At 40.5% G+C, this 22062-nt stretch overlaps 1 protein-coding gene across 1 annotated transcript in view; it reads right to left on the bottom strand.

Annotated features, from left to right (window-relative positions):
- Window positions 1-5813: 5813 nt before the first annotated feature.
- The window catches only part of ENPEP (glutamyl aminopeptidase), a 36524-nt gene continuing 20275 nt past the window's right edge, over window positions 5814-22062 (bottom strand). Inside the window, exons 8-20 of the mRNA XM_075499288.1 lie at window positions 20222-20287; window positions 18736-18801; window positions 17306-17457; window positions 13495-13574; window positions 11683-11810; window positions 11513-11568; window positions 10539-10689; window positions 9710-9783; window positions 9514-9615; window positions 9234-9404; window positions 7114-7254; window positions 6210-6288; window positions 5814-5963 (exon numbers count right to left, since the gene is read on the bottom strand). Of these exons, the coding sequence (XP_075355403.1) occupies window positions 5814-5963; window positions 6210-6288; window positions 7114-7254; window positions 9234-9404; window positions 9514-9615; window positions 9710-9783; window positions 10539-10689; window positions 11513-11568; window positions 11683-11810; window positions 13495-13574; window positions 17306-17457; window positions 18736-18801; window positions 20222-20287 (1416 nt within the window). The remainder of the gene's footprint in view (window positions 5964-6209; window positions 6289-7113; window positions 7255-9233; window positions 9405-9513; window positions 9616-9709; window positions 9784-10538; window positions 10690-11512; window positions 11569-11682; window positions 11811-13494; window positions 13575-17305; window positions 17458-18735; window positions 18802-20221; window positions 20288-22062) is intronic.

Raw genomic sequence — 22062 nt, 5'->3', positions numbered from 1 at the left:
TCTCTCATTGTTTTCCTTTTCATTACAATTTATTATTATTTTATTTTATTTTATTTCAATTATTAAACTGTTCTTATCTCAGTCCACGAGTTTTCTCACTTTTGCTCTTCAGATTCTCTCCCCCATCGCACTGGGGGGGCTGGAGGGGAGGGTGAGCAAGCAGCTGTGTGGTGCTTAGTTGCTGACTGAAGCTAAACCACATTTACTTAAAGTAATAACAAAATATAAGAGTCTGGCAATCATGTGTTCTCAGGTGATCATGTGAAGCACCAAACTAGAAAGTTATTAATTTGCTTTTGATCCTGGCTATTATTTAAGTACCACGGGAGAATTTGGAAGACCAGGCCCAGTACGCTGCCATGTGGAAGAGTTCATGTGCATTTCTGTGGAGGAGGCGGAACTGAGCCTTGATCTACTTGCTTTCTTTGCAAGTGCTCCAGCCCAAGAAAAAGGAGGGGTGATGTCTTTTCATCAGTGATTTTGTAACTTCAGGTTCATAGTGTTTTCTCTAGCTGAAGTTGCTTAACGAACCTGGGTGGGCCGTAAATTCAGTTTGCTGAAAGTGACTATTTGCTAAAATAAATGAATCAAATAAGTTTTTGGCTGCCCACCAGACACCTGGAAAATCTGCTTCTTAGACTGCCACAGCAACTCTTTTGGCTCATAAGAACTTGACCTATGGCTTAACACCTTTTTTGCCATAACATTGTGCAACTTTTGCTCTGGCTAATAGCTACGTTGACTACCCTCCAGAGAGCATCCTGCAGTTGTTTTGTTTCAGGCTCCGTCTTTGCAAAAGACATTAAAAATGCCCCCAAGTTGCAGACCGGCTACAGGTATGAGCTCTGTATCTCAGTGGTATGCAGTTCCTGGTTGAAGAGGCTTCTTCACCAACCTGCAGTGCGTGAATGCATTTGACAGCAGGCAATACAGAATGGGAACTTTGGAATGGCAGAACCTCATGATCTGTGCTTGGCCTTGCACTCCTTGGAAGAAACCATATCAGTGACCAGTCTCTTGTTCACTGCAAACAATTTAAAAAATTCAAACGTGCTGGAAAGGATATTTAGAAGTCACCTGGCCATTTCATCTATCTCCAAAGGAAAACTAACATTGATGGTTTAAGCTAGGATGAAGGTTGTATGGTGGGCATCACATATATAACTGCAACATCTATTTCAAATTAGCTTTTGAGTCTTACTAAGAATAATTACCCTGTATCCCCAGCCTTCCTTTTGAAGAGTTAGGCTCCAGTCCTCTCTCATGCCTGGATCTCTTCCTTTCCCTGACTGCCTGGTTCTTGAGACCATCAGTACACATTGCTTCAGCATCATTAAGCCACCAGCAAGCAGATAACAGCTTGATAGCAAACTCTAGACATCAGTTTGTGAAGAAGAGAGGGTCAATATGGAAAGGTTTTCTGTGGGTGAGGGATTACCGAAACAACTAGTGAGTGCTACTTAAGAACAGTGTCTCTCAGACTCTGTGTCATAGTCATGTTTTTCAGGATTTGCTCTTCCCTCACAACTCTTTAGAGTATATGCTGGGAAGCCAGAAGCTCTCAGACTTATCTGAACCAAATACATTTCAGATGGTTTTATAAATAGATTTGTGTTTGTTCCAAAGCGCATCTTGGAAAAGTTCAGATATATGGGCAGCCATATGAGCCACTGTAGTACCTGTAAGCTGCACAATATTTCCTTAGTCTCATATAGCTATATCTTTCTGTACCAGTTTTCCACATACAGGCATACATTCAGCTGCCATAGGTGTGGATGTGAAGCTGGAATACCTTCAGGTCAACTGGCTTCTGCCTAAACACTTGGGAAAGCAAACACAACCTTGTTTGACTAACTTTCATAATTGGATACATATAACACAAGACGAAGTTTTAATCTGGCAGTATGGTATTGCTGCTGATAGCAACGGGATGAGGTCCTATCCTTCTGACCCTGTTTAGCTAGTCTCTCCCGTGCCCATCACAAGCTAGTTTTTTCCCTTTCACCTTGAGTCCCAAAAGCTGCTGGAAGATGCCATCACCCAAACTGATGGTGACCAAGAAATGGCACTGGTCATTGTGGGAAGACTGGAGGGATACTTCCTAATCATGTCCTATTTCAACAGTGAGACATACCATACGTATATGGTATTTTTTTTATGTCTGTATGCTTTGTAGTGATCTTAACTACTATTTTAGAAACTGACTCGGGGAGTTGTAGATGCCTTGGTATTTGCACTGGTGCTATTCACTGGTGCTATTCTGTGCAGTAATACAACATTTTCAGTTGTTCCTTTACCTGAATCATCAAGATAAAGCATTTTCATGCGCTTATCAGGTTTACAGCCTCGTGGGGCCCACAGGCTCAGGCTCTATAGGACGCACAGCTGTGGCTGATATGAGAAGGATTTGCAGAGCTAGTGTAAGGCAACACTGCAGCAGTCACAAGTGGCCCCTCTTTAACTCCACCACATTGCATTTTGATTACTCAAAGCATTTCTCTACCTCACTGTGTGCAATAGCTTTTGCTGTGGTACAATAGGAATAGCAGAGCCTCAAAAAGCTGTGTGGATCTAAGAGGCCAGCCGGTTCTGCACTCCCTCACTTGGCTTTATCAGTGGAAATTCCTTCCTCGCTGATCGAATGACCGAGGGAAAATTATCTCTTTTTAAAACAGTTCACATTTCTTTGGATTCAGTTTCAAATTGGCATTCTTAAGCTTATCACAGACCATTTGTAAATGCACTAGTTCCTGACCAAAAGATTTAGCATGTACCAGATTTGTTATCCGTCTAGGACAAACAGTCTGAAAGAGGCACATGCCATACAGTACATTCTCCATGAGCCATTTAAAGGTAGCAAGAGCACTGCATAATCTAGAGAACATTATTTAAAATTGACAGAACCTTTACCCTACCATAAAAGCAGCCTTCTTCTGGGGCTTTTGGATTTACTTCTGTGTTCACCTACCCACTTAAGATCGGTGTAGAAATCCAGCTAACCTTTCTGTAACATCAAAAGTATCCAAGCAGGAGCCAAATGTCTCTCTGATCCAGTGTGGCTCAGGCACAAAAGCTGTACATGGCCCCTTCCTAACCAGAGCAAGAATCAAATGACAGGCAGCAATTGCTTGGTTCACTGCTTTAAATCCCCTTCTCTCCTCCATTCACTTAGGGTCACAAGCCCAGTCATTGTTCAAGCTTGTCCTCTCTTTGCCTCAGTGGTATTTTTCAGTTGTTTCTTTCCAATTGACCTTTTTTAATTTTTTCTACTACAGCAATACACAATACTGCCAATATGTGCCTTGTCTTGAACAGGGTATATCTGTGTGATTTGGATGAAGGTTGCTTTTGCTATATCTTTCCAGCACTATAGAAAATCTTCATTACTTATGTTTTCCTTGATGAAAGCCTACTACTGTAGCTAACAATGTTGGAAAGTCTGCTCCCACTCAGTGGTAGTAGGGGCTACACGTAGCAAAGGATAGAAATCTCTTAAAGTAACTACTTAATCTTGTATCATTCCCGTAGTACTCATACCTCATGCTTTTCTTCCTACAGCAAATTGTGGCAGAAGCCTGTGAATGGTTAGAGGATCATTTTTTTTCTGCCAAATTTCATTAAATCTCCTCTGAAAGGGAAAACAACGGAGCTATGTGCTTGAACATCTTCATATTAGTGTTGCATTGTTACATGGCCAGCTGTAGTTAAAACTTTCAATTAAAACATACACCACCAGCAGCACACAGAAAATTTTTCTGAGCTGATCATACTCTTGTATAGTCACAGTGATACAACATGCTGATAGTCAGTATTACAATGCAGCACTACCAAACCAGTTCATGACCTTGAAACCAAGAGAGATGTTGTTTGGCTTCTGCTCCTTCAATTCACTCATCAAAACTGTAAAATCGTGAAGGTGAGTTGACATATGTCTAATGTGCAGGCAGCTGCCGAAGGACAGCTTGCTCCCTGTGTGTTGAGCTGCTGGTAGTTTGGGTGTGGGCAGCAGCTTTACTTTCACTGTCCTCTGTGTGTGAATCTGGGCAAGAAGAAAAACTGAAAGAAATTGTCTGGCCCTTTGCCACCTCTTTACCTTAAAGAGCAGCTGGTATCTCTAGCAAGTTGTAACCACTGTTAGTCAAAATCCTGTCATGTTTTGTTTGCAGGAGGCAAATGACTGACATTTTCCTTTGACAGGAAAATTGACTTGGTCACCAGATTTGTCTGGGCCTGTCACAGCTATTTGGGTATCTAGGGAGAGGCCCAAAACAGTACCAGCCCTGAATCTCCTGGGGGAGTGGGGTAAAGTGTTTCCATCTGGGACTATATAAGCTTCTCTGGAGCCCGCTGTGCCATACCAAGGCCCAGAGGCAGGCAGAGCCTGTACCCCAGGATTTCTGTACATTAGAGCCATCTCCTCAACATCTCTAGCTTTCCCTTTGAATAGCATTGCAGGATGAAGGGAAGAGAAGTGCTTTTCCATGCTTCTGTCCTCCCATCTCACTGCAGAATTTCGTGATAGCTGTGCCTAATCTCTCCCAGGGCTATCTACTGTGAGATGCTCTGTGGTCCTGCTCCCAGGGCATCTGGACAGGGACTGGCTCTAGCTGGTTCCCTTCTGCTGTGCCTTTCCGCTCAGGAGACCAGGGAGAAAGCAAGGAGGATGGGGCTGATGCTCACGTCTGCTGCCCATACAGTGTCCAAGGCACCCCAGCTCCCAGCTTGGGAGGGGCAGGCAGAGCAGCCCCGCTGCCTTCTCCAGCATCATAGTGGCAGAGGGACTTGGGACCGAGAATCATTTGTTTGCTGCCTGTACTTCTGCAGTAGACTGAATTGCAGCAGTGGGACTTATCTGACCCCTCTGCATGAATTTGCCAATTTTTTTTTATTTTCTCAGAGGAGATAATAGATTTTTCCCCCACAAAAGTCACTGAAGCTGTATGTACGGCATAGCTGGTCTATGTAACAGCTGCTTTTCTATATGCCAGGCAGTTTTGCCACTTTATTAGAAAGAGACTGAGATTTCCAGGTAGATTTTTTTAATTTTATTTTTCTGTAAGAGAAGAGACACTAAGTACCATATGTCTTGTTTGCAGTAATGGCTGCCACAAGTTCTTCTTTTGAGAAGGTTTAGAAGTAAGACAAAAATAACCAAGACAACCCCTACCCCAAGCTACAGAATCCCAACTAATAACATTGAAAAAGAAGCTGATAATATTGATCCCTTGTGTACTGGTATTTAAACTTCAAAAATCAATGGAGGGGTAAGCTTAACTGGCCTTTCTGTAGTGTCAGAATGCAAAGCTAAACCCCAAATGTAGGATTTTTACAGCTATAAATATAGGGGACAATTTTCAGACAGTGTTAAAATTACTGCTTAATTCCCTTTCCTTCAGGAGAAAGCTCCTATGAAGTGCACTTGGAAAGGAATCCCTGAGTGTAGTAGACAGACTTCTGTGCGAACCAAGAAGTAGCTTTTCAGAGTGGTATGCGGAAGGAGTGAGACCAACTTGATCAGCGAGGACCCCAGTTCTGCCATCACTTCTGCCTTGAGTAACTTTAAACATTTGTCCTGTTTGTTCAGGCAAATTCATCTCTCAAAATATAAAGCTATTCCTGCACAAAAGTGCTGGCAGGATCTGGGATCAACAATTATACAAACATTGCTCTGGCAGTGGTCTCCTGAGTGTTTGTAGAAAAAATATTAGGCCTTGGTCCTCCAAGGGACCTGGGTGAGAAATCCACATCGCTAAATATCTCTGAGGATCTGAGTGTCCAGAATGAGTGCCTGGTATTTTTAACAAAGTAAGACTTCAAGGGCCTTGCTGTGCTTTTAGCCACATTCGTATTTCCTCCTTGTTTACTTTTAGCCATTCAATGTTGTTCTTCACCTGCTCAATTGACTGACTCCTGGGCAATTCTCCTGCCCCAGCATTAGGATATTTCTCAAAGAAATTTTCCATCTGGAAAAGAGAGACAAAAAGAATTGATGTGAAGCAAATAACACTGCTGTTGGGCAAGTGGCTTTTCACAGGGACCTGGTCAAGGACAGTTTTGACTGGGAGATTTAAGCTCAGGCTAGTTGCACTGGGGGAGTTTTACAGTAACTCATACTGCTTTACACATTTAGAGGATAAAAAGTCAAGTTTCCTGGCCAGTAGACTGTTAAACATATTGACTTAAAAACAAAAGAAGTGCTGTCACCATACCTGCCAAAGCTGGAGCTCAGTGTTGAAGTTTTGGGTAATAGTTATTATTCGACCAAGGCTTCTGTCATTGATAGTGAATCTAGAAAAACAATTTAATAAATGATGTTTCATGCAAAACCATTAAAAAAGAAAAGGCACAAGTAATTATCTGAAGATTAAACTTCTAACTGTGCTACAATATAACAGATGCACTCAGATTTCAGCATTTTTGGAAATACTTGAAAAATAGTACTCCTATACAATATCTGTGCTGTTCTCAGATATATTTACTAATGCAGTGATCTCTTCTGGGGGATTTTTTTTTTTTGTAATTAATGACTTATTGTCTCATGCTGGAAATTAGGTGTATTGCTGCTCAGCAATACAAATGCTGTCCAGTTCACAGCTCTAGGCTTGCAGGTGTGCTTTGCTTCTGTGCCCTCAACAAGCGCTTAGGAAGGAGAAGGAAGGAGAGAGGTGTCACTCAAATAGGGAGGAGCAAAGCTAAAAGTTTGCTATTACTTGCCCTGCTCATCTGTATGTGTTCTGCTTGCTATTACCACTAGAAGGAATTAAAAAAAAATTCTATACACTGTCTTCTTGTTATGAAATCAATAGAAAGAGTGGAGACATGACTGACTAATTTCCATGCAATAACAAGATTTCTGTGGCCTTGGTAGAACTTTCTATACTTTTAAATCACCATTTATTGGTAGTGATTATTTAGGGAAAGAATGGTTTTCAAGTTAGCAGCAAAGTACTTTTTCACAGCAGATGGATATAGTTGTGCTGAATACGCTTTCAGTTTTCATTATGCAAAGGCCAGTGACTATAGCTGTATAGTGAAAATATAGAAAAGTATGGCATATAACAAGATATACAGATGGATGTAAACCTAAAGTTTCCAATGAGTTCATTAGCATACCTGTCAACTAAGTACTGCCAGTTAAGTCGTATCCAGTCCCAGGCCATTGTTTTCCCATAGGTGTTATACGAGATGTATCTCAGGACCGTGAACACGTCTTGGCTTTTGATGAGGCTGGTGTTGTAAATATATTTCAGATACCTAAGGGAAATGCCATAAGAATCAATGAGAGCCTTTCATGAAAGACCATGGAAAGCAAATAATAAGTTAATACTTTTGGTGTAGACTTAACTGATGATGATGAGAAATAATGCAATGCTAATATCTATATTTCTCAAGTATTTGCCACCACAGTCTACAGCCCATTTCCAAGCAGGAATATTATTTTTGTCTACAGCATTTTAAAGGTGAAGTACACTGGTCTAAAACATAAGTATCTGTTGATAACTGTGTCGAGATAATTATATTGAAAGAAATCTAAGCAGTTAGACATCTCTTTAGAAAGTGAGTAGGGTTTATGTCTCTAAGTTACTTGAAAATAGCCCAACCCCTATTATAGAATGATAGAATTCACGATTCTATGAAATACAATAACCCCATATTATTCCTATATTTTAATCAAGTAGTGAAAACAAGATTGGATCAGTCAGTAGGCCAGCCTGTTTGGGTAGCCAAGCGCCAAAAAAGTAGTAGTCCAAGCTATAAAGATCTTACAGGGACCACGAGTACACGTGCAGGTGGCTTGCTCACACTGAAATCTGTACTGTTTGTTCTGAAACTCTTATCCACACAAAATTAAAATTCATTTGGGCATAGTATGCCTGCAAGTGCTGCAGTTACACTTCCAGTTACAGCAAAAATGGTTTTGACTGACAGAGTGGAGGGATCCCTCAGCATGCACGTTTGCAGGGAGATGAGTAGCATGGTCATGGCTTCACAGCAGCAGCTGCAGAACACCCTTAAGCTGTTGTATGCTGAGATTAAGGATTGTCTTCTTTTTCCTTATATGTAAGGGACAATTTTCTCAATCTATTTTCTCTTTTCCCCTTCCTTGTTATTTTAATAGTAAACTAAGAGATAAGTTCTCCCTCCTTTAGGGGGGATTTTTTATTTTCTGCAAATATAGGCTGATCCAGCTAATTAATTCATGTCTTAATCATGTCAGCAATTAGTTATTGAATGGCTTTAGATTATGGCTGTTGTGGTCACAAGAATTTAGGAATACAGCTGCCTCCTACTACTATTTTAATTAACTAATTTACTCTTCCTGAACCTCCTATACTTCCTTGTTTCATCTTGTTTAAACTTGGAACTCTTCCAGGCGGACACTGCTCCATCTTATGATATTTAGATAGGGCTCCAACAAAGTGGTGAATGCCCCTGGTGAAGATGTTTGTCTGCATCTCTGCTACATGATACAACTGCATGCAAAGTTACCAGATAAACTTAAAGGAGCTGGTGTGTCTATGCAGAGTGGCAGCCTGGGGAGATGCTTGCCCAGTCTGACAGCTGGACCAGCCTGGGGCAGTGTCCAGACTCCCCATCACTGCCATGGTGGCATGAATACATCATTTGTGGTTCTAGCTCAAGTACCTCTGCACAGCACTTCAAGGAGCATTGGGACTTCACATGGATGCCTTCATGGGACTGTTAGTAACAATTGCTCAAGGTTGTTTGCCTAATTTTGGCTACTTAGAAGGTAGACATCTAGTCTAAGCAAACTCCCTCTGTAGCCCATGGAGGGTGACTGGCAACACCCAAAAGCAATGCTTCCCATTGATTTAAGTCCCTTTCCTGGTCTGGGATTAACAGGGCTCTGGAGATAGTGCCTCCGTTCACTGATTATAGAGGAAACATAGAAGACTAATTTTCTCCTGACACTTAACTATTAGGCAGCTAAAATTACACAGGGTGAAGGCACTGTTGGAAGAGCTGAAGGCTATTGACTGTGTGCAAAAACTACCACGTGTTCAATATCTTCCCACTAAAGGAGCAGGACTTTTTTTCTACTATAATACAATCTCAGAGGGGGGTGTTAGATAACTGGTCTTGAAAATGTGTTGCATTCCTCATGCGGTAATCTGACAAAAATGACAGCACAGGAGAGAGGAGAGGGGAATGAGCAAACGGTGACCAGTTGCTTCTGTAGGGAAAGAAAAATCTTTGTGTGTTTAAATCACCTGTCCAAAAGGGTGATGTTCTTCACTGATGCCAGGCCATAGAGCAGCTTTTCTTTTTCTTGTGCTAATGAAGTTTCTTGGTATTTCTTGAACATGTAATTCCACGATGTCTCATTGCCCGAGTTCTGCATTCCATAGCGATATACCAGGAGTCGGAGATTTGCAGGAATACTAAAATAAAGAAACAGCACTTGAATATTCTTCCCCCTTTCCTGCTTGAGATCTGTGACCAAGTCACATGCTGTGTTCTTCACCAGCCATGAAAGCTGTGGGGACTCACATTTCGCCTTGTAGCCATTGGTTGAATAGTTGAGAAGCATTGTTCAAAGATTCTATGTCACCCATACTGCAGGCAAAGCCTAGAACAGACTCACGAAGAAGCCTTTAAAAGAGAGGGAGAGAGAGATATTTTCCTACTGATTAGCATTCTTTGAATCCATCAATAATATGAGAAGGAAAAAAAAAAGATTGTGCACCTCTCCAAATGGCCTCCGGAATCATTCCAGTGCAGTTGATCCACAATAGGTTTTACCAGGTAGCGAAAATATTCCTGAGGTAGAAAAAGGGGGTTGGTTACTTGTGTAGATTTCTTTAAATAATAATATATTTGTGTTCTCCTTCATTTTTCCCAGAATTAGCATCTCTTAGACAAAAAGTAACACAAATATGCACACGCACAATCTTTCCAGATCACCACAGCATGCTAAGTCTGAATGCTTGCAATACTGATGTGCAGATAGGACAAAGGCAACCTCCTTCTCTCCAGCCTTGTCTGTGCTCCCAAATGAAGGTTGGAGTACAGCAAGGACACACTGCCACAACTGTTTTCCAGAGATAATGCTGAGTTCATGACATACTTATTTTAGTGACCATTAAATCATGTTCAGCATGTTAGGTCAACTAACAAACCTGCTCACTGCCACATGGAGGTATAGCCATCCTTTGTGCTGAGGACAGGTGTCAGAGATTTTGCTGCCCTATACATACTTCTTTACTGGATGCAGGACAGTCTTGACTAACAAATGTCTTTTCTGTGACTTATGGTGATGGATTATAAGAATAATTAGGCATAATTTCTTTCCTCCAAGTGCATAGTCCTGAATTGAGAATCCAGGTAATTCGGAGATCAGTACTAAGCAGTTTTCAGCACTTTTTTTAAGAGTACAGTAACAAAAAGTAAATACTGATAGCTCAGCAACACTGAAAATCACATGAACTTCAATATTATTGCTGTTTGCTATTGTTGCTGATCCTGAACTGTCAGATCCAGTGGTCCCATGCAGGAATGTTTTTTTGCTTCGTTACCTGAAACTGGGGATAGAGATTTGTATCATCTTCAAGCATGTTTGCAAGGTAAGTTACAGATGATATAACTCTATGCCAAGGTAAATAGTCTATTTCATTTGTTAGGTATTTTGTGAGCTCCAGGGGAATAGTGTAATTCACGAGTCCAGGTCTGTGGAAGGGGAAAAAAAACTTCTGTTATTTTAATGAATTTGAAGAACTTGCTTCTTTAAAGATATTAGAACATTATTTACTTTAGAAGGTATGAAATAATAAATTTTGGGAGGGGGAAAATAGTCTGGAATGTAACCTGGGAGGTGTTTTCCAAAGAGACCACTGAGGATCACTGTCAATCAATGCCTAACTGCAGGAGCTCTCACTGCCATGAGGAAGCTGCTCACATTGTGCAACAGCCCAGTGTGCCCAGAACTGGGTAGCCCTCAACTGACTACATTGACTCCTGTCACACAAACAGGAATTGCTACCTCTGGAGACATCCTGAAAGGCCAAGGACATTCAGACTTACAGGCTGTCACAGAAGGTCACCTAAAGTTTATCTGTGTCAGCATGGATGGCTACAAGAGCTAGAAGTTTCCAAGCAAGTTTCTAAACAAGATAGCTGAGGTGGTAACTTCCTAATGCCATGCTATGCATTGTAGGCATGCCTCTGATTTTCTGGACACCTAACTTCTGGAGTGCTTCTATTATTGTTACTTACATGACAAAAACACCCCTTTCTAAGACCTGTGCAATTAAAGCCCTCTTTTTTTTGGCCACTGAACTAGAGGGAGCATTTCTCTTGACTGCATTGCTACTGCAAGTTGCCAATGCATGCTTGAATTTGCCCCTTTTGGAGGACAACATAAGCCAATAAACAATCAAGACATAACAAATTCAGAAATTTTCTTTCAACCACCTGAGTTGAGTTAATTCTAATTAATAGGCAATGGAAAGTGAAAAACTTGTGTCAAAATCTCTGCAGGGAATTAGTTTACCTTGCTAAAGAAAAGGCATCATCCAAAATCCCTGCACGGTCAGCAGCTGAAAAATTCTGAGTGAAAAGAGGAAAAGATTGATCAAGAATATATAGATTATTTGCAGAAAAAGCAGCCTCTACAGACCTCTGTAAGAGACCCACCAGACAGCTTAATGTTATGACACTCACTGTGTGGTTTCTGACCAGAAGGGTGCTTAACCTGGCCCAGTTTTGACTATCATAATTCACCCGATAGAATCCAATGTGGTCTGGATTAACATTCACAAAATTATTAGTAGACGGTGGTATTCTAACTCCTGCAAAACAAACAAACAGTGATCATTTTGTGCATCTTATGACACAGAACTCACTGGAGATTCCTCGACTCCAAAAGTAATACTTGGTTTTAATGAATATCAAAATAATATCCAAACCTTAATTTTTTTTTTTTTAAATGGCTGTGAGTAAAGATGAGTTATTATGGACTTCAGCAAATGCCAGCACTTGTCTTAGAATACTGAATTGTGGTAATTACTTGGGCCAACTAGTTTGTTAAATTTAAAATGGAGATCATTGTGATTGGGGTGAGGATGGTGAAAATTCATGTCACTGTAAAAAGTAAAAAATTGCAAAGGAACAGTTATTGCAAATATCTCTTTTAAAAGGTTTCTCACCCTCATGAGTTTAAACTATTAGTTTTAAAGTTCTCATATTTTATCCTCCATTTGTTTCATTTTTCAGTTTATTTCAACTAACTTTTTAAGGGTTTTCTTCCCTGTACTCTTCTCTGATTCAATTTTTGTAGCAGTAGACAAAGGAATTACAAAATAGGCTGTGACTTTACTCAAGCACTCATGTTTAAGGAGTTTCCCATTTAAAATGAATCCTTGAAAAATGTCCCTTTCTCAGAAGCTTGGCCTGGTCCAGTTGGTGCTGCTAGTTATGGAAGTTTTTCTGTTGCCCATTGAAAGCAGTGGTCTTCAATCTGTGGTTTGAGGGTGGCTCGAGTTAAAAGCTCTTTTCTGTTTGGATGACCCACACAAGGTATTTCAAAAGGCATTTTTTTCCCTACAGTTGCCGTTTGCCCTGCTAGCCAAGATTTTTACGGATGTCAAGTAAGCACCTAATCATGCCTTTGCAGGCTTTGTCAAGTTAATAGCCCCTTGCAGCCCACCGTAATGTCATGTGGAAGTTAGAGAAGGAAAATTTCTTTGTGTTAATCTCTGATTTGTATCATGACACAAGACTTTTTTGTTTGCTTTTATATGGGTACTAAAAGCAACCAGGTAAAAAAAAAGCACAACAAAAGACGAATTTCATTTTAAATAGGTAACATTCAAACAACTACAAGAAGAGAAGGGCTGTTTGTGATATCTCTGAAATTCCAACATGTGATGAAATTTAAAAACTCAGAAAGTCAGTAATTTTTTTCTCTTTTTTTACCCCCATTTTTTCCCCATTTTTGGCCACTAGAGTTGTAGAATGAAAAATTCAGATTTGACTGCATAATAGAACAATCATCAAAAATACCCATGTAGTTATTTCCTCATTCCTGAAATCAGCATTAGAAAACATGTTTAATCATATGTAGCTCTTTTTCTTCAACTGAACTCAGATTGCCAGTTTACCATGCCACAGATGTGTTCATAAGCCTCCCACTTCACCTCTTTTCTTAGACTCGACGAATGGCATATCTAAGTCCCATTGATTTTAAGTATATAATAATTAAGAGGATGCTTAGATGCTTCCTTGAATAGGACTGGATTTAAACACAAGCTTAAGCACTTTACTGAATTGGGCCTAAATTGACATAATGTGTGTATAGGGGAAGTAATCATCTTATTGCAGAAATTACTACTAACTTCAGCACAACCAAACTGTGTGCTGGTTCCCGGATCTGAAAACTGAAAAGCATGAAAGTTAATTCTGTATTTTATTTCTTGTTAAGGACATTGAAAAGCTTTATCCATTCATTATTCTTAAAAGAGAACAGAAGTTTACCTGCAGAATCTGATGCGTTGTAGAGAGTATAATTTGTTGAACTCCCAAGTCTCCATTTCACTGGTATATTCCATTTGTAACTGAAATTATTTAAAGGGAAAGAGAATCAAATGACATTTGAAATAAAATGCTAAAAATAAAACTCCAGTATATCTTTTTATTTGGTTTAATGCTTCCATCTTGTTTTATGAAGCCACCTGTGTGCTTATGTACGTATACATTTACCAAATATCCCTTGTAACAAAACACAGTATTCTACCAATAGCTGATGTTTATGTTGTAAAGATGTTTCTGTGCTATGATAGTCTATTCAGGCAACAAAATGTTAGATATTGGTGTGGTATGATTGAGGCAGTTATATTCCCTGACAAGCAAAATAAAAACCATGAAGTGTCTGAGCATGTTTATGCTCTAGAGATGGGGAATAGCAGTAGCTTGTGTTAATACTTTGTACTTATCAATAGTCTCAAAGTGCATCTGGTGGACTGAGCAATGGAGTGGAGTAAGATTTTGTCCAGTGTCCGATGTTGACATATTAGTCAAGTTAATATGGTACTGTGTTAATTATGTGTCTAAAGTTAAGTCTGAAAGCTGCACAATTTATCTGGTTGTTTGGGGTTTTTTTTTGAAAATCAATGGAACTGGTAGGGCCATGTCCATCTGAATGCAATCTTCACCTCTTGGTGACTCCATATGCTGGAGAGGGTGATAATTACCCATAATCAGAGAGAGATCACTTGAATGAATTTCCATTGTGCTATACTGTGTAGCTCATTACCACAGCTCTGGAACATGCAGCCCTGCTAAGCAGTATTTTCATGTCATGTCAGATAATAATCTAGCAGGGTATAAAGCAATTAATTTAGTAAAAGATGATTGTATGTGGATAGTTGGTGTCAGCATTAATGTTGATGTGTCTAGGGCTTTGTGCAGACACCAGTTAATCTTTGCAACACTGACTTGAAATAAGTGGTTAAGTATTATGAAACCTTTTTCACAGATGGGAAAACTGAAAGAGCTTAAGCAACCACTGTGATACAGTCAGTAGGACCTCTTGCCTTTTCCAGCCTGTTTTCCTTCTCCAAGACAATGAGCGAAATGTGACCTTACCTCTTGCTCTTCAATTCCTTGAATACCTTCAGTGAGTAAGTGCAGGCTTCTCAGTCTGGGGCATGCCCAGGATGAAGCTGAGACATTTGGGCTGGAAGGGAGCCACGGCACAGCCTGACCAAGACCATGACCAGGCAGTCAGGGAAGTAGGATGGCAGAGCATGCCGTGAGTGTACCTGCACAGCCACCTGCATAGGGCTGCTAAAATTATTAAGCCCTTTTGAACAGTAACTGCTGTTCCATGTTAACATATTACAGTCCATCCCAGGAGATTTTTCTTCCATCTTAAACCCCCTGGTGACCAGCGCTACAGGAAAACCTGAGTCATCTTTACAACCCTGGATTAAGTGAATGGTCATTAACTTCCAACAAATACCAAAATGAAGACTATGGTATCTCCTGCTGCCTCCAGAAAGAAAGATCAGCTATTGTTTTGTATCTTCTAAACAAAAATATCTTAACAGATTTTTACACTTCTAGATTTCACTAGTTCTCTTATGGAGCTTACTGCCATGGAATTTAGAGAGGTTATTGTTTGGCCCCAGTATTGTGTTTTCCCAAGAGAAAGCCCATAAAATATTTTTTTTTTAAAAAAACTGGTTTTGTAAATACATTTAATGAGAGGGATTTTATTTAGTTTTCTTTATATGTTCCTGAGATTACATACATAAATACTTTTCCTGAGCATAAGATACAATAGCTGTGTCCTGTTAACTGTGCAATATTGAGGACGTGTTCCTGACATGCTATGCTGTAGCTACATATTTGCCCAGCAGCACTATTTTAAGAGCACAAGTTTTAGGACTTCCATTTCTTTTGAGTGCCAGCATGCAGTAGAGGACTCTTTCAAGCCAAACAAGCTTGAAAAAAGAAGGTAGCTCAGGAGACTACCCCTGCAGGGTTCAGAGAATAAAACATTACACAAGGCCTGGAGTTTTTACTGCTTAAATCAAAACCCTGCACCTGGACATGAAATAGGCCAGTCCTGTCTAGGGTAGGATCTCTTCAGGAGCTTCCTCATCCTCATCTGTGAGGGTGGAAGGAGGAGGTATTGATTTTCAGTGGATTGACTTTTAGGCAAGGGAGTAAGGATAGATAATATCAGCATTATAATATATATTACTGCATTTTATTTTTAAGTCATTTATAAAACCTACATATTCAGAAACAAATTCTCCTCTCACTTTGGGAATAGCAGGGGCAATGCATAGTTCAGCTTCTTGACAGGTTAAGGTAGGAACAGTGCTGGGATTTCTACTCAAAAAATCACAAATGGCAATGTACTGTAAGTGTTGAAGCCAAGCAAATGTAGGATTCCTGAGTCTGCTACCTCAGACCATAGTGCAATAAGTCAAAATTTTTAACACAAAGAAGTGTTTTTTCCTGAATAGTCTGTAACACCAGTCTTCAGGTGGCCAGCGCTGTAGTTTTCAGCTAGAGTTGCTTCAAAAGCCTGCAAACTTTTCTGCTTATGTTGGGAGAAATACAATGTTGCAAATACATGGGTAATTATCTCATCCCAAGTCTTTTTATACCTATCCAAAACTGCCAATACCATGGGCCTTCTCATTGCTCCATTGTTTTCTTTTTAATTGGAATGAAATAAAGTGGCCACAACTGTTTCTTCATTTTCTGCTTGTTCTTGCTCTTTGTATTAAAATAACTAGTAGAAGCTAATGGAAAATTGCATTTAGGTACATTTAGTTCTGGTTCATACAGGCAAGTTTTACTGGCTTAGTTGACTGGGCTAGTTCAAGGAATGAAACCTTCCTAATATAGGTTTATTTGAATCTTTCACTGAAATGCTAGCAAAGTTGTATTGCCTCAAAATTGGGGCTGGCTAAGAACATACACAATGCCAGCTCTGAACAGTTACTCAGCTGGTTAATTTCATGGTGCAGTCGAGCCAAGCCATTTTTTTTCTGTCCAGCTCCAGGAACCCACAGGTAGGATTCATCTCCCCTCAGGTTAGTCATCTGTTACTTAACAAATATGCTCCTATACAGTATCCCAACTGTCTTGAATAGGGTAGATGAATGTCTGCAGCTGGCTGTCTGGCCACGTAAGAGCCCACGACAGCTAACTTTGACTAGATAACTATCTTTTAGATGGGTAAAATTAAGCAATATCATCCTGAATTAAATAGGAAAAAAATAGCTCTTGATGAGGATTAATGTAATTTATACATAACTAGCTATTTCACAGTAACTCATGTTTTTAAGACATGTAGAGAAGACCCTGTATTGTATGTGAAGACCCTGTGACGTATTATAGATCCTATACCATATAGGAAAAGGAATAAACTATTGTGGTATAAAATACCTGGATCAAGGTATCTGATTTCTGGACAGAGACAATTGTGTCTCAGTTCTCCTTAGTCTGGCAGACTATAATCTGCAGTTGTTCAACAGATGACTTGCAATCATCTGAGCTGTCTGTGTGTGGAAATAAGATTTTCTGAGAGACCTTGTCCAATTTTACTCTGCTGTCTTTGAGAAAGTAACCCTGAGACAAAGGGCTGATGCTGTCCTAAATTTGAAATATTTGTATGTAACTTCCTGCTGTCTTTTATTTAAAAACAAATGCTGAGAGTAAGTTTAGCACAAATGGGTATAACACTGCCTACATGTATGTTGGTTGAGGAGAGCATCTGTACCGTATTTCTACCTGTTTTGGATAGACATTTCCAACAGGAACTTACCCAAGATCAGAAGGAGGATGAGAAGCATTTGCATTGGGATCCAAGAGAAAACGTTTCTGTGTGAATACTGAATTACTTCCCATCTCCAAAACAGGGTAGCCCATCTGCCTAGTCCATGTGTCCATGACTTCCTTCACAGGTTTATTACTTGCCTATGAATGATGGGAGAAGGTTGCAGTGAAAAAGCAAATTCAGTCCAAAGAGGAAAAAAATAAATATCTCTGATACTGAGAGGAAAAAGAGCAGAAAGGGGCAGAGGAAAGAGCAGGTTCAGTACAAAAAATACTCCATTAAATCCTTTTATGGTACCTGTTGTTGAAAGAAGGAATGAGCTGGAAACTTGAACACGGACAGAGGAAATGAGAAGTATGTGGGCAGGACACTGGCCAGTAACATGGACAGGACATACTGAGGAACCTTTGAGGTCCCTCGCATGCTCTAAGATGTCTCCATTTTTTCTGAGGAAATAACCAAACAGGACAGAAAGGACATAAAGAGATTTCGCAAAGCCAGAAGTCTCCTTGCATCATGCCCTGTTCTGAGTGGGAAGGAGGAGCCAGTATTAACCACCAGCAGCTGCACTAATGTAAAATTTGATCCATTCTGTGGACCGTGAACTTCTCTCCTAGAGACTGGAGCTGGAGAGGGCTGCCACTGCCTCCCCAGGATGCCACTTGTGAGGGAAGGGAGCTAGGGTCACTGTTTCCTTCTTCAGATGAAGTAGGTGATGGGAAGATGAAGAGCACCAGAGGGCAGGAAGAAGTCCTGCTGAGCAGGAAGAAGTCGGGGACCAAGGAGAAGATGGGGACTTGAAAGGAGACACAGAAGTGCAACCTGGGCTGTGTGAGTGTCCACGGTGGTGGAAGGAAAGGAAATATCATCAGGGGGAGAACTGTATGCATGTGGGCTTTTGGGGTTAATGAGATAGATGGAAAGAAACAGCCCAGCCTCAAGGAAAAGGAAAGATCAGAAAATGGTGGCACAGAGAATGATGCAGCTGGGACTCAGAAACTAGAGATGGAGACAAGCACCAAAATTACTTGGGAATGGATATTGTTGAAAGCTTTCAAACAGCTGAATCTGGTTAGAGATAAGGGAGAGTATGGGGTGCATGTGTGTGGTGAATGAGGGGTGTTTTCACCCATGAAATGAGTTTGAGTTGTGGGGGGGAAAGTTTCAGTAGCAGGCTGTTTGTTAGCAAGGCCTCCTTTCTTGTTTCTTATTCCACTCCCACAGTCTTATGCCAAAAAATGAGGAAAAAAAATATATTTGCTAGAAATAAGATGTGTTGGAATATACTGGGAGGCTGCCTAGCTTGTGAACTCTCATTGACAGAAGAGCTACAGAATATAAAAAATTTGGGAAACTGAAATCAGTGGGTGAGATATGAAACATTTATTAGCAAGGCTTTGGGTTGCTGCAAAACATACCGCTTCCAGAGCTTCCCAAAATTGTTGTGTCTTGGCATTCTGGAAATGGTGTTTCTTCAAATATGCCTAGAGAGAGGTAGGAGACTGTGAAAATACTACCAGATCTTTCTTCTTTGCCTATGAAAACAATACACGTATTCGGTTGTACAGAGATACAGAGAGTACAGATCAGCTGTCCAGAGTATCTATCCATGGGCAGTAGTATTGTGAGTAGGAGGTTAAACGGATCAATATTCAGCTGATGAAATTCCTTTGCTTTCCAATGCATCCTGTAACACTAAAAGTCAGCATTTTCCAGTGTGACTTGTTAGTAAAAAATAAATTTGTACTTGAAGAGTTCTTTGTATTTTGTTTGAATGGACACCAGCATACCCTGTTGCAAATTTCTGTCTGATGTAAGAGGCTGTTTAGAAGGAAGAAGATATTTCAGGAGATTTCACTAGCTGTGGACTCAGAGTCGAAATAGGAAAGTCTAGTCACCTCTAAGTTGTGCTCAAAATAACTACTACAAGGAATAATGGTATTCAGCTAAGTGTTTGCACGTCCTAAACACTATTCCTGTCCTGTGTCTTACCTGGCTGCTTAACGAGTGCTTTCCTACCCTGTTATCTGGATCCTGGTGATGTTTAGTCAGTAGATGGTGCTGTTTGTTTCACTGTTAGCCACAGCTACCTACTTTAATGTTCTTGAAGGCTCTGAGTAGAGAGGAAGTATTAGTCTCTTGTGGGCAAGGTGGCTGTATTTTCCTATCTTGTGGAACTGTCCTGATTGAATATATGAAAGGAAAAATAAAGGAAAATACAACTGTCTTGTAGCAGCCCATAAATGTGCTCTCCAGGAGGGAGGGAGGTAAGAACAAATGTGGTAAACCTGCACTGTAACTCTTCAGATGACAGATGTCAGTTGAGAGGAAAGGGCAGATAACCTTCCTCTTTCTGGGAGACCTCCTTTCTCCCATTTTTTTCTTTCCATAATTTTATAGCAACACATTTTTTCCTCCATGAGAAAGGACTATGAACTGTGCAATATCTCCCTTTTCTACTTCCTATTACCTCAGCTCTCTAGGGCTGGGTGCCGCTGTATTAGGGCATGGATGAGCTTATGCCTGTAAGAATGTCCCTGCATAGCAGGCTTGGGTGGGTTGGAGAACTGTGGCCATATGAACCTACAGACATGATTTACAGCTGAATGAGGGGATCCTAGCTGACAACAGGATAACAGTGGGGTGGAGGAAGTTTCTCCACTAAAAGCTGTCATGAATTTAGGTCCTCACTGGCAGGCTATCAAATCTTAACGCAGTTCACATTCCTGCTTCTGTGGGAGCATGGAACTTCTTCCCCTTGATGGTGTCCACTCAGTACTGAAATGCATTAAATACTTTTGCTACTAATACCAGGATCTCTGATACTCACTTTTTGAACAATGGCTTTGCTACTGTCACGTGAGGATGGGCTGCATTTCTGGCGTGTTTTGGTGCCACCCTTACCTGACAGCCTTTCTGGAAGAGGCCTGGTGTAATCCAGTCTCGAAGCATTCTGAGGATCGATGCACCCTGAGGACAAAGGGAAAGGGGGGAAGGTCATTCCACGCTGTTCTAACACTGGATTTCCGTTCATCTAAAAAGCAACATGTGAATGAATATTTTATAAGGCAAAAATAGAAACCATCCATCTGACTAAGGAAGTGGTTTTTCTCATTCCTTCGTGGCATGGCATGCCTGCCTGCCGGAGGTTAATTCTGGATGTGAGAGTTGGTCTTTAGCTGTGATCAGACGCCCATTTCCAAGTTCAGCTGTGCCAGCGGAAGGGCTCCCAAGCCCTGCTGCTTGGGGTTACTGTCCTGCTGCTCTACCAGTTTGTGTGAGCAGGGCTCCCTGTTTCACTTTGAACAGGACAGGGGTGAGGGCAGCTGGGGAACTAGCCCTGTCCAGCAGCACAGCCTGATAGAGGAAGTGACTTCTGCTGAATGCCCAACAGGTAGGGAACTCAAAAAATGCTGCAAATCTGGGGCTTTACATGTTGGGGATGCCACCTCAAGATTCAGAATGAGCTTTGCTGAGGACTGGTGTAAGAGCTTTGGCCTCTGAAGCACAGTAGAATTAGGATCAGAGAAGTTACTTGGGTGTCACAGAAAAAAACAATTAGGACCTTGAAAGAAGAAAGAACTGAAGGGAAGACAGGAGAGAGGAGTAGAGGAGTCATGTGGAACAAAGAACAGAGCGGGCACAAAATGATGAAAAACAGAAGCAGTGCAAACCCAATCTAAAACTCAAAATACGATTTTAGGATTAGCATGTTTTCATTTTCTGAACTAAATCAAAGGGCAGCTGAGAGCCTAATGCTATGAATGGTTTAAAAATCCAGTTGTCCCATGAAAACAAGAATGTTATCTGAATTCTCCTGTCTCCCTTATTTACGTATCTGAGAATAACAACTTCACTGCACGAATCCCAACAGAGGGACTGTTTGAACCGATATGTCTCAAACTGCTTTCCAGACTATTGTTGCAGAGTCAAGGTGGTCAGCAGATGACTCTTTTCTGATACTTTTTCAGTGATTTAAGGTGTTTGCCATGAAATATGTTCAAAATGATTCAGTAAAATTTAGAACAGATATCCATTAGTGGTAATCATAAGGCTGCTTATGATTAATGGTGATCATAAGGCCACATGTATGCACTAGGGTTCCTCAGTTCCTCAACTTTTTCTATCAGCCACTTCTTATCTGATATCACCTCTCATAGACCATCCCCTCCCATTTATATTAAAAGTCAGAGTAGAAATATACACTTGTGCATGCATTTTGGAACAGCAGAGATTTCTTTTGCTTTAAATTGCAATATATAGTTAGCCCCTTGCATCTTCTACTACTGCTTTTCAGTCTCTTCCCCCTACTCTTGTCATTCCTCTGTAGTCCATGATGGAATGCATCTGAGAAAAACTCATCCTAACAAAATCACTGGTTATAGGAACTCCAGTGTTTTAATAACTTTCCTTTATTTCAACTATTTGGGGAGGTTCAGGAAAGCGACCTTGATTTGAATAGCTGACCTTGTCTGATGGGGATGTGGGGGGAGTCTTTTATCAACACCCACATAACTTCTCCTAGAGAGTTGTAGTAATTGCCAAGTATATGACAAGATTATATGTGGCAGAAATGTGGAGTGTTTAATTCTAAACTTCTTTAGCTAAAAGGTTCCAAAAATGTGGGGGTCCAAGAGCAAATTTCTAGCAGAGCTTATTTAAGTATCTGTTTTCTGAAAAGGTAATCAATGTTTGAACTCGAAAGACAAAAAATCTCATTGCTACTTTAATAAAATCTTTCAAAC

This window comes from Mycteria americana, chromosome 4 (assembly GCF_035582795.1).
Source record: "Mycteria americana isolate JAX WOST 10 ecotype Jacksonville Zoo and Gardens chromosome 4, USCA_MyAme_1.0, whole genome shotgun sequence".
In the NCBI taxonomy this organism is placed as follows: domain Eukaryota; kingdom Metazoa; phylum Chordata; class Aves; order Ciconiiformes; family Ciconiidae; genus Mycteria; species Mycteria americana.
The sequence above is the reverse complement of the archived record's forward strand: the minus strand, read 5'-3'. Positions and strand labels throughout refer to the sequence as shown.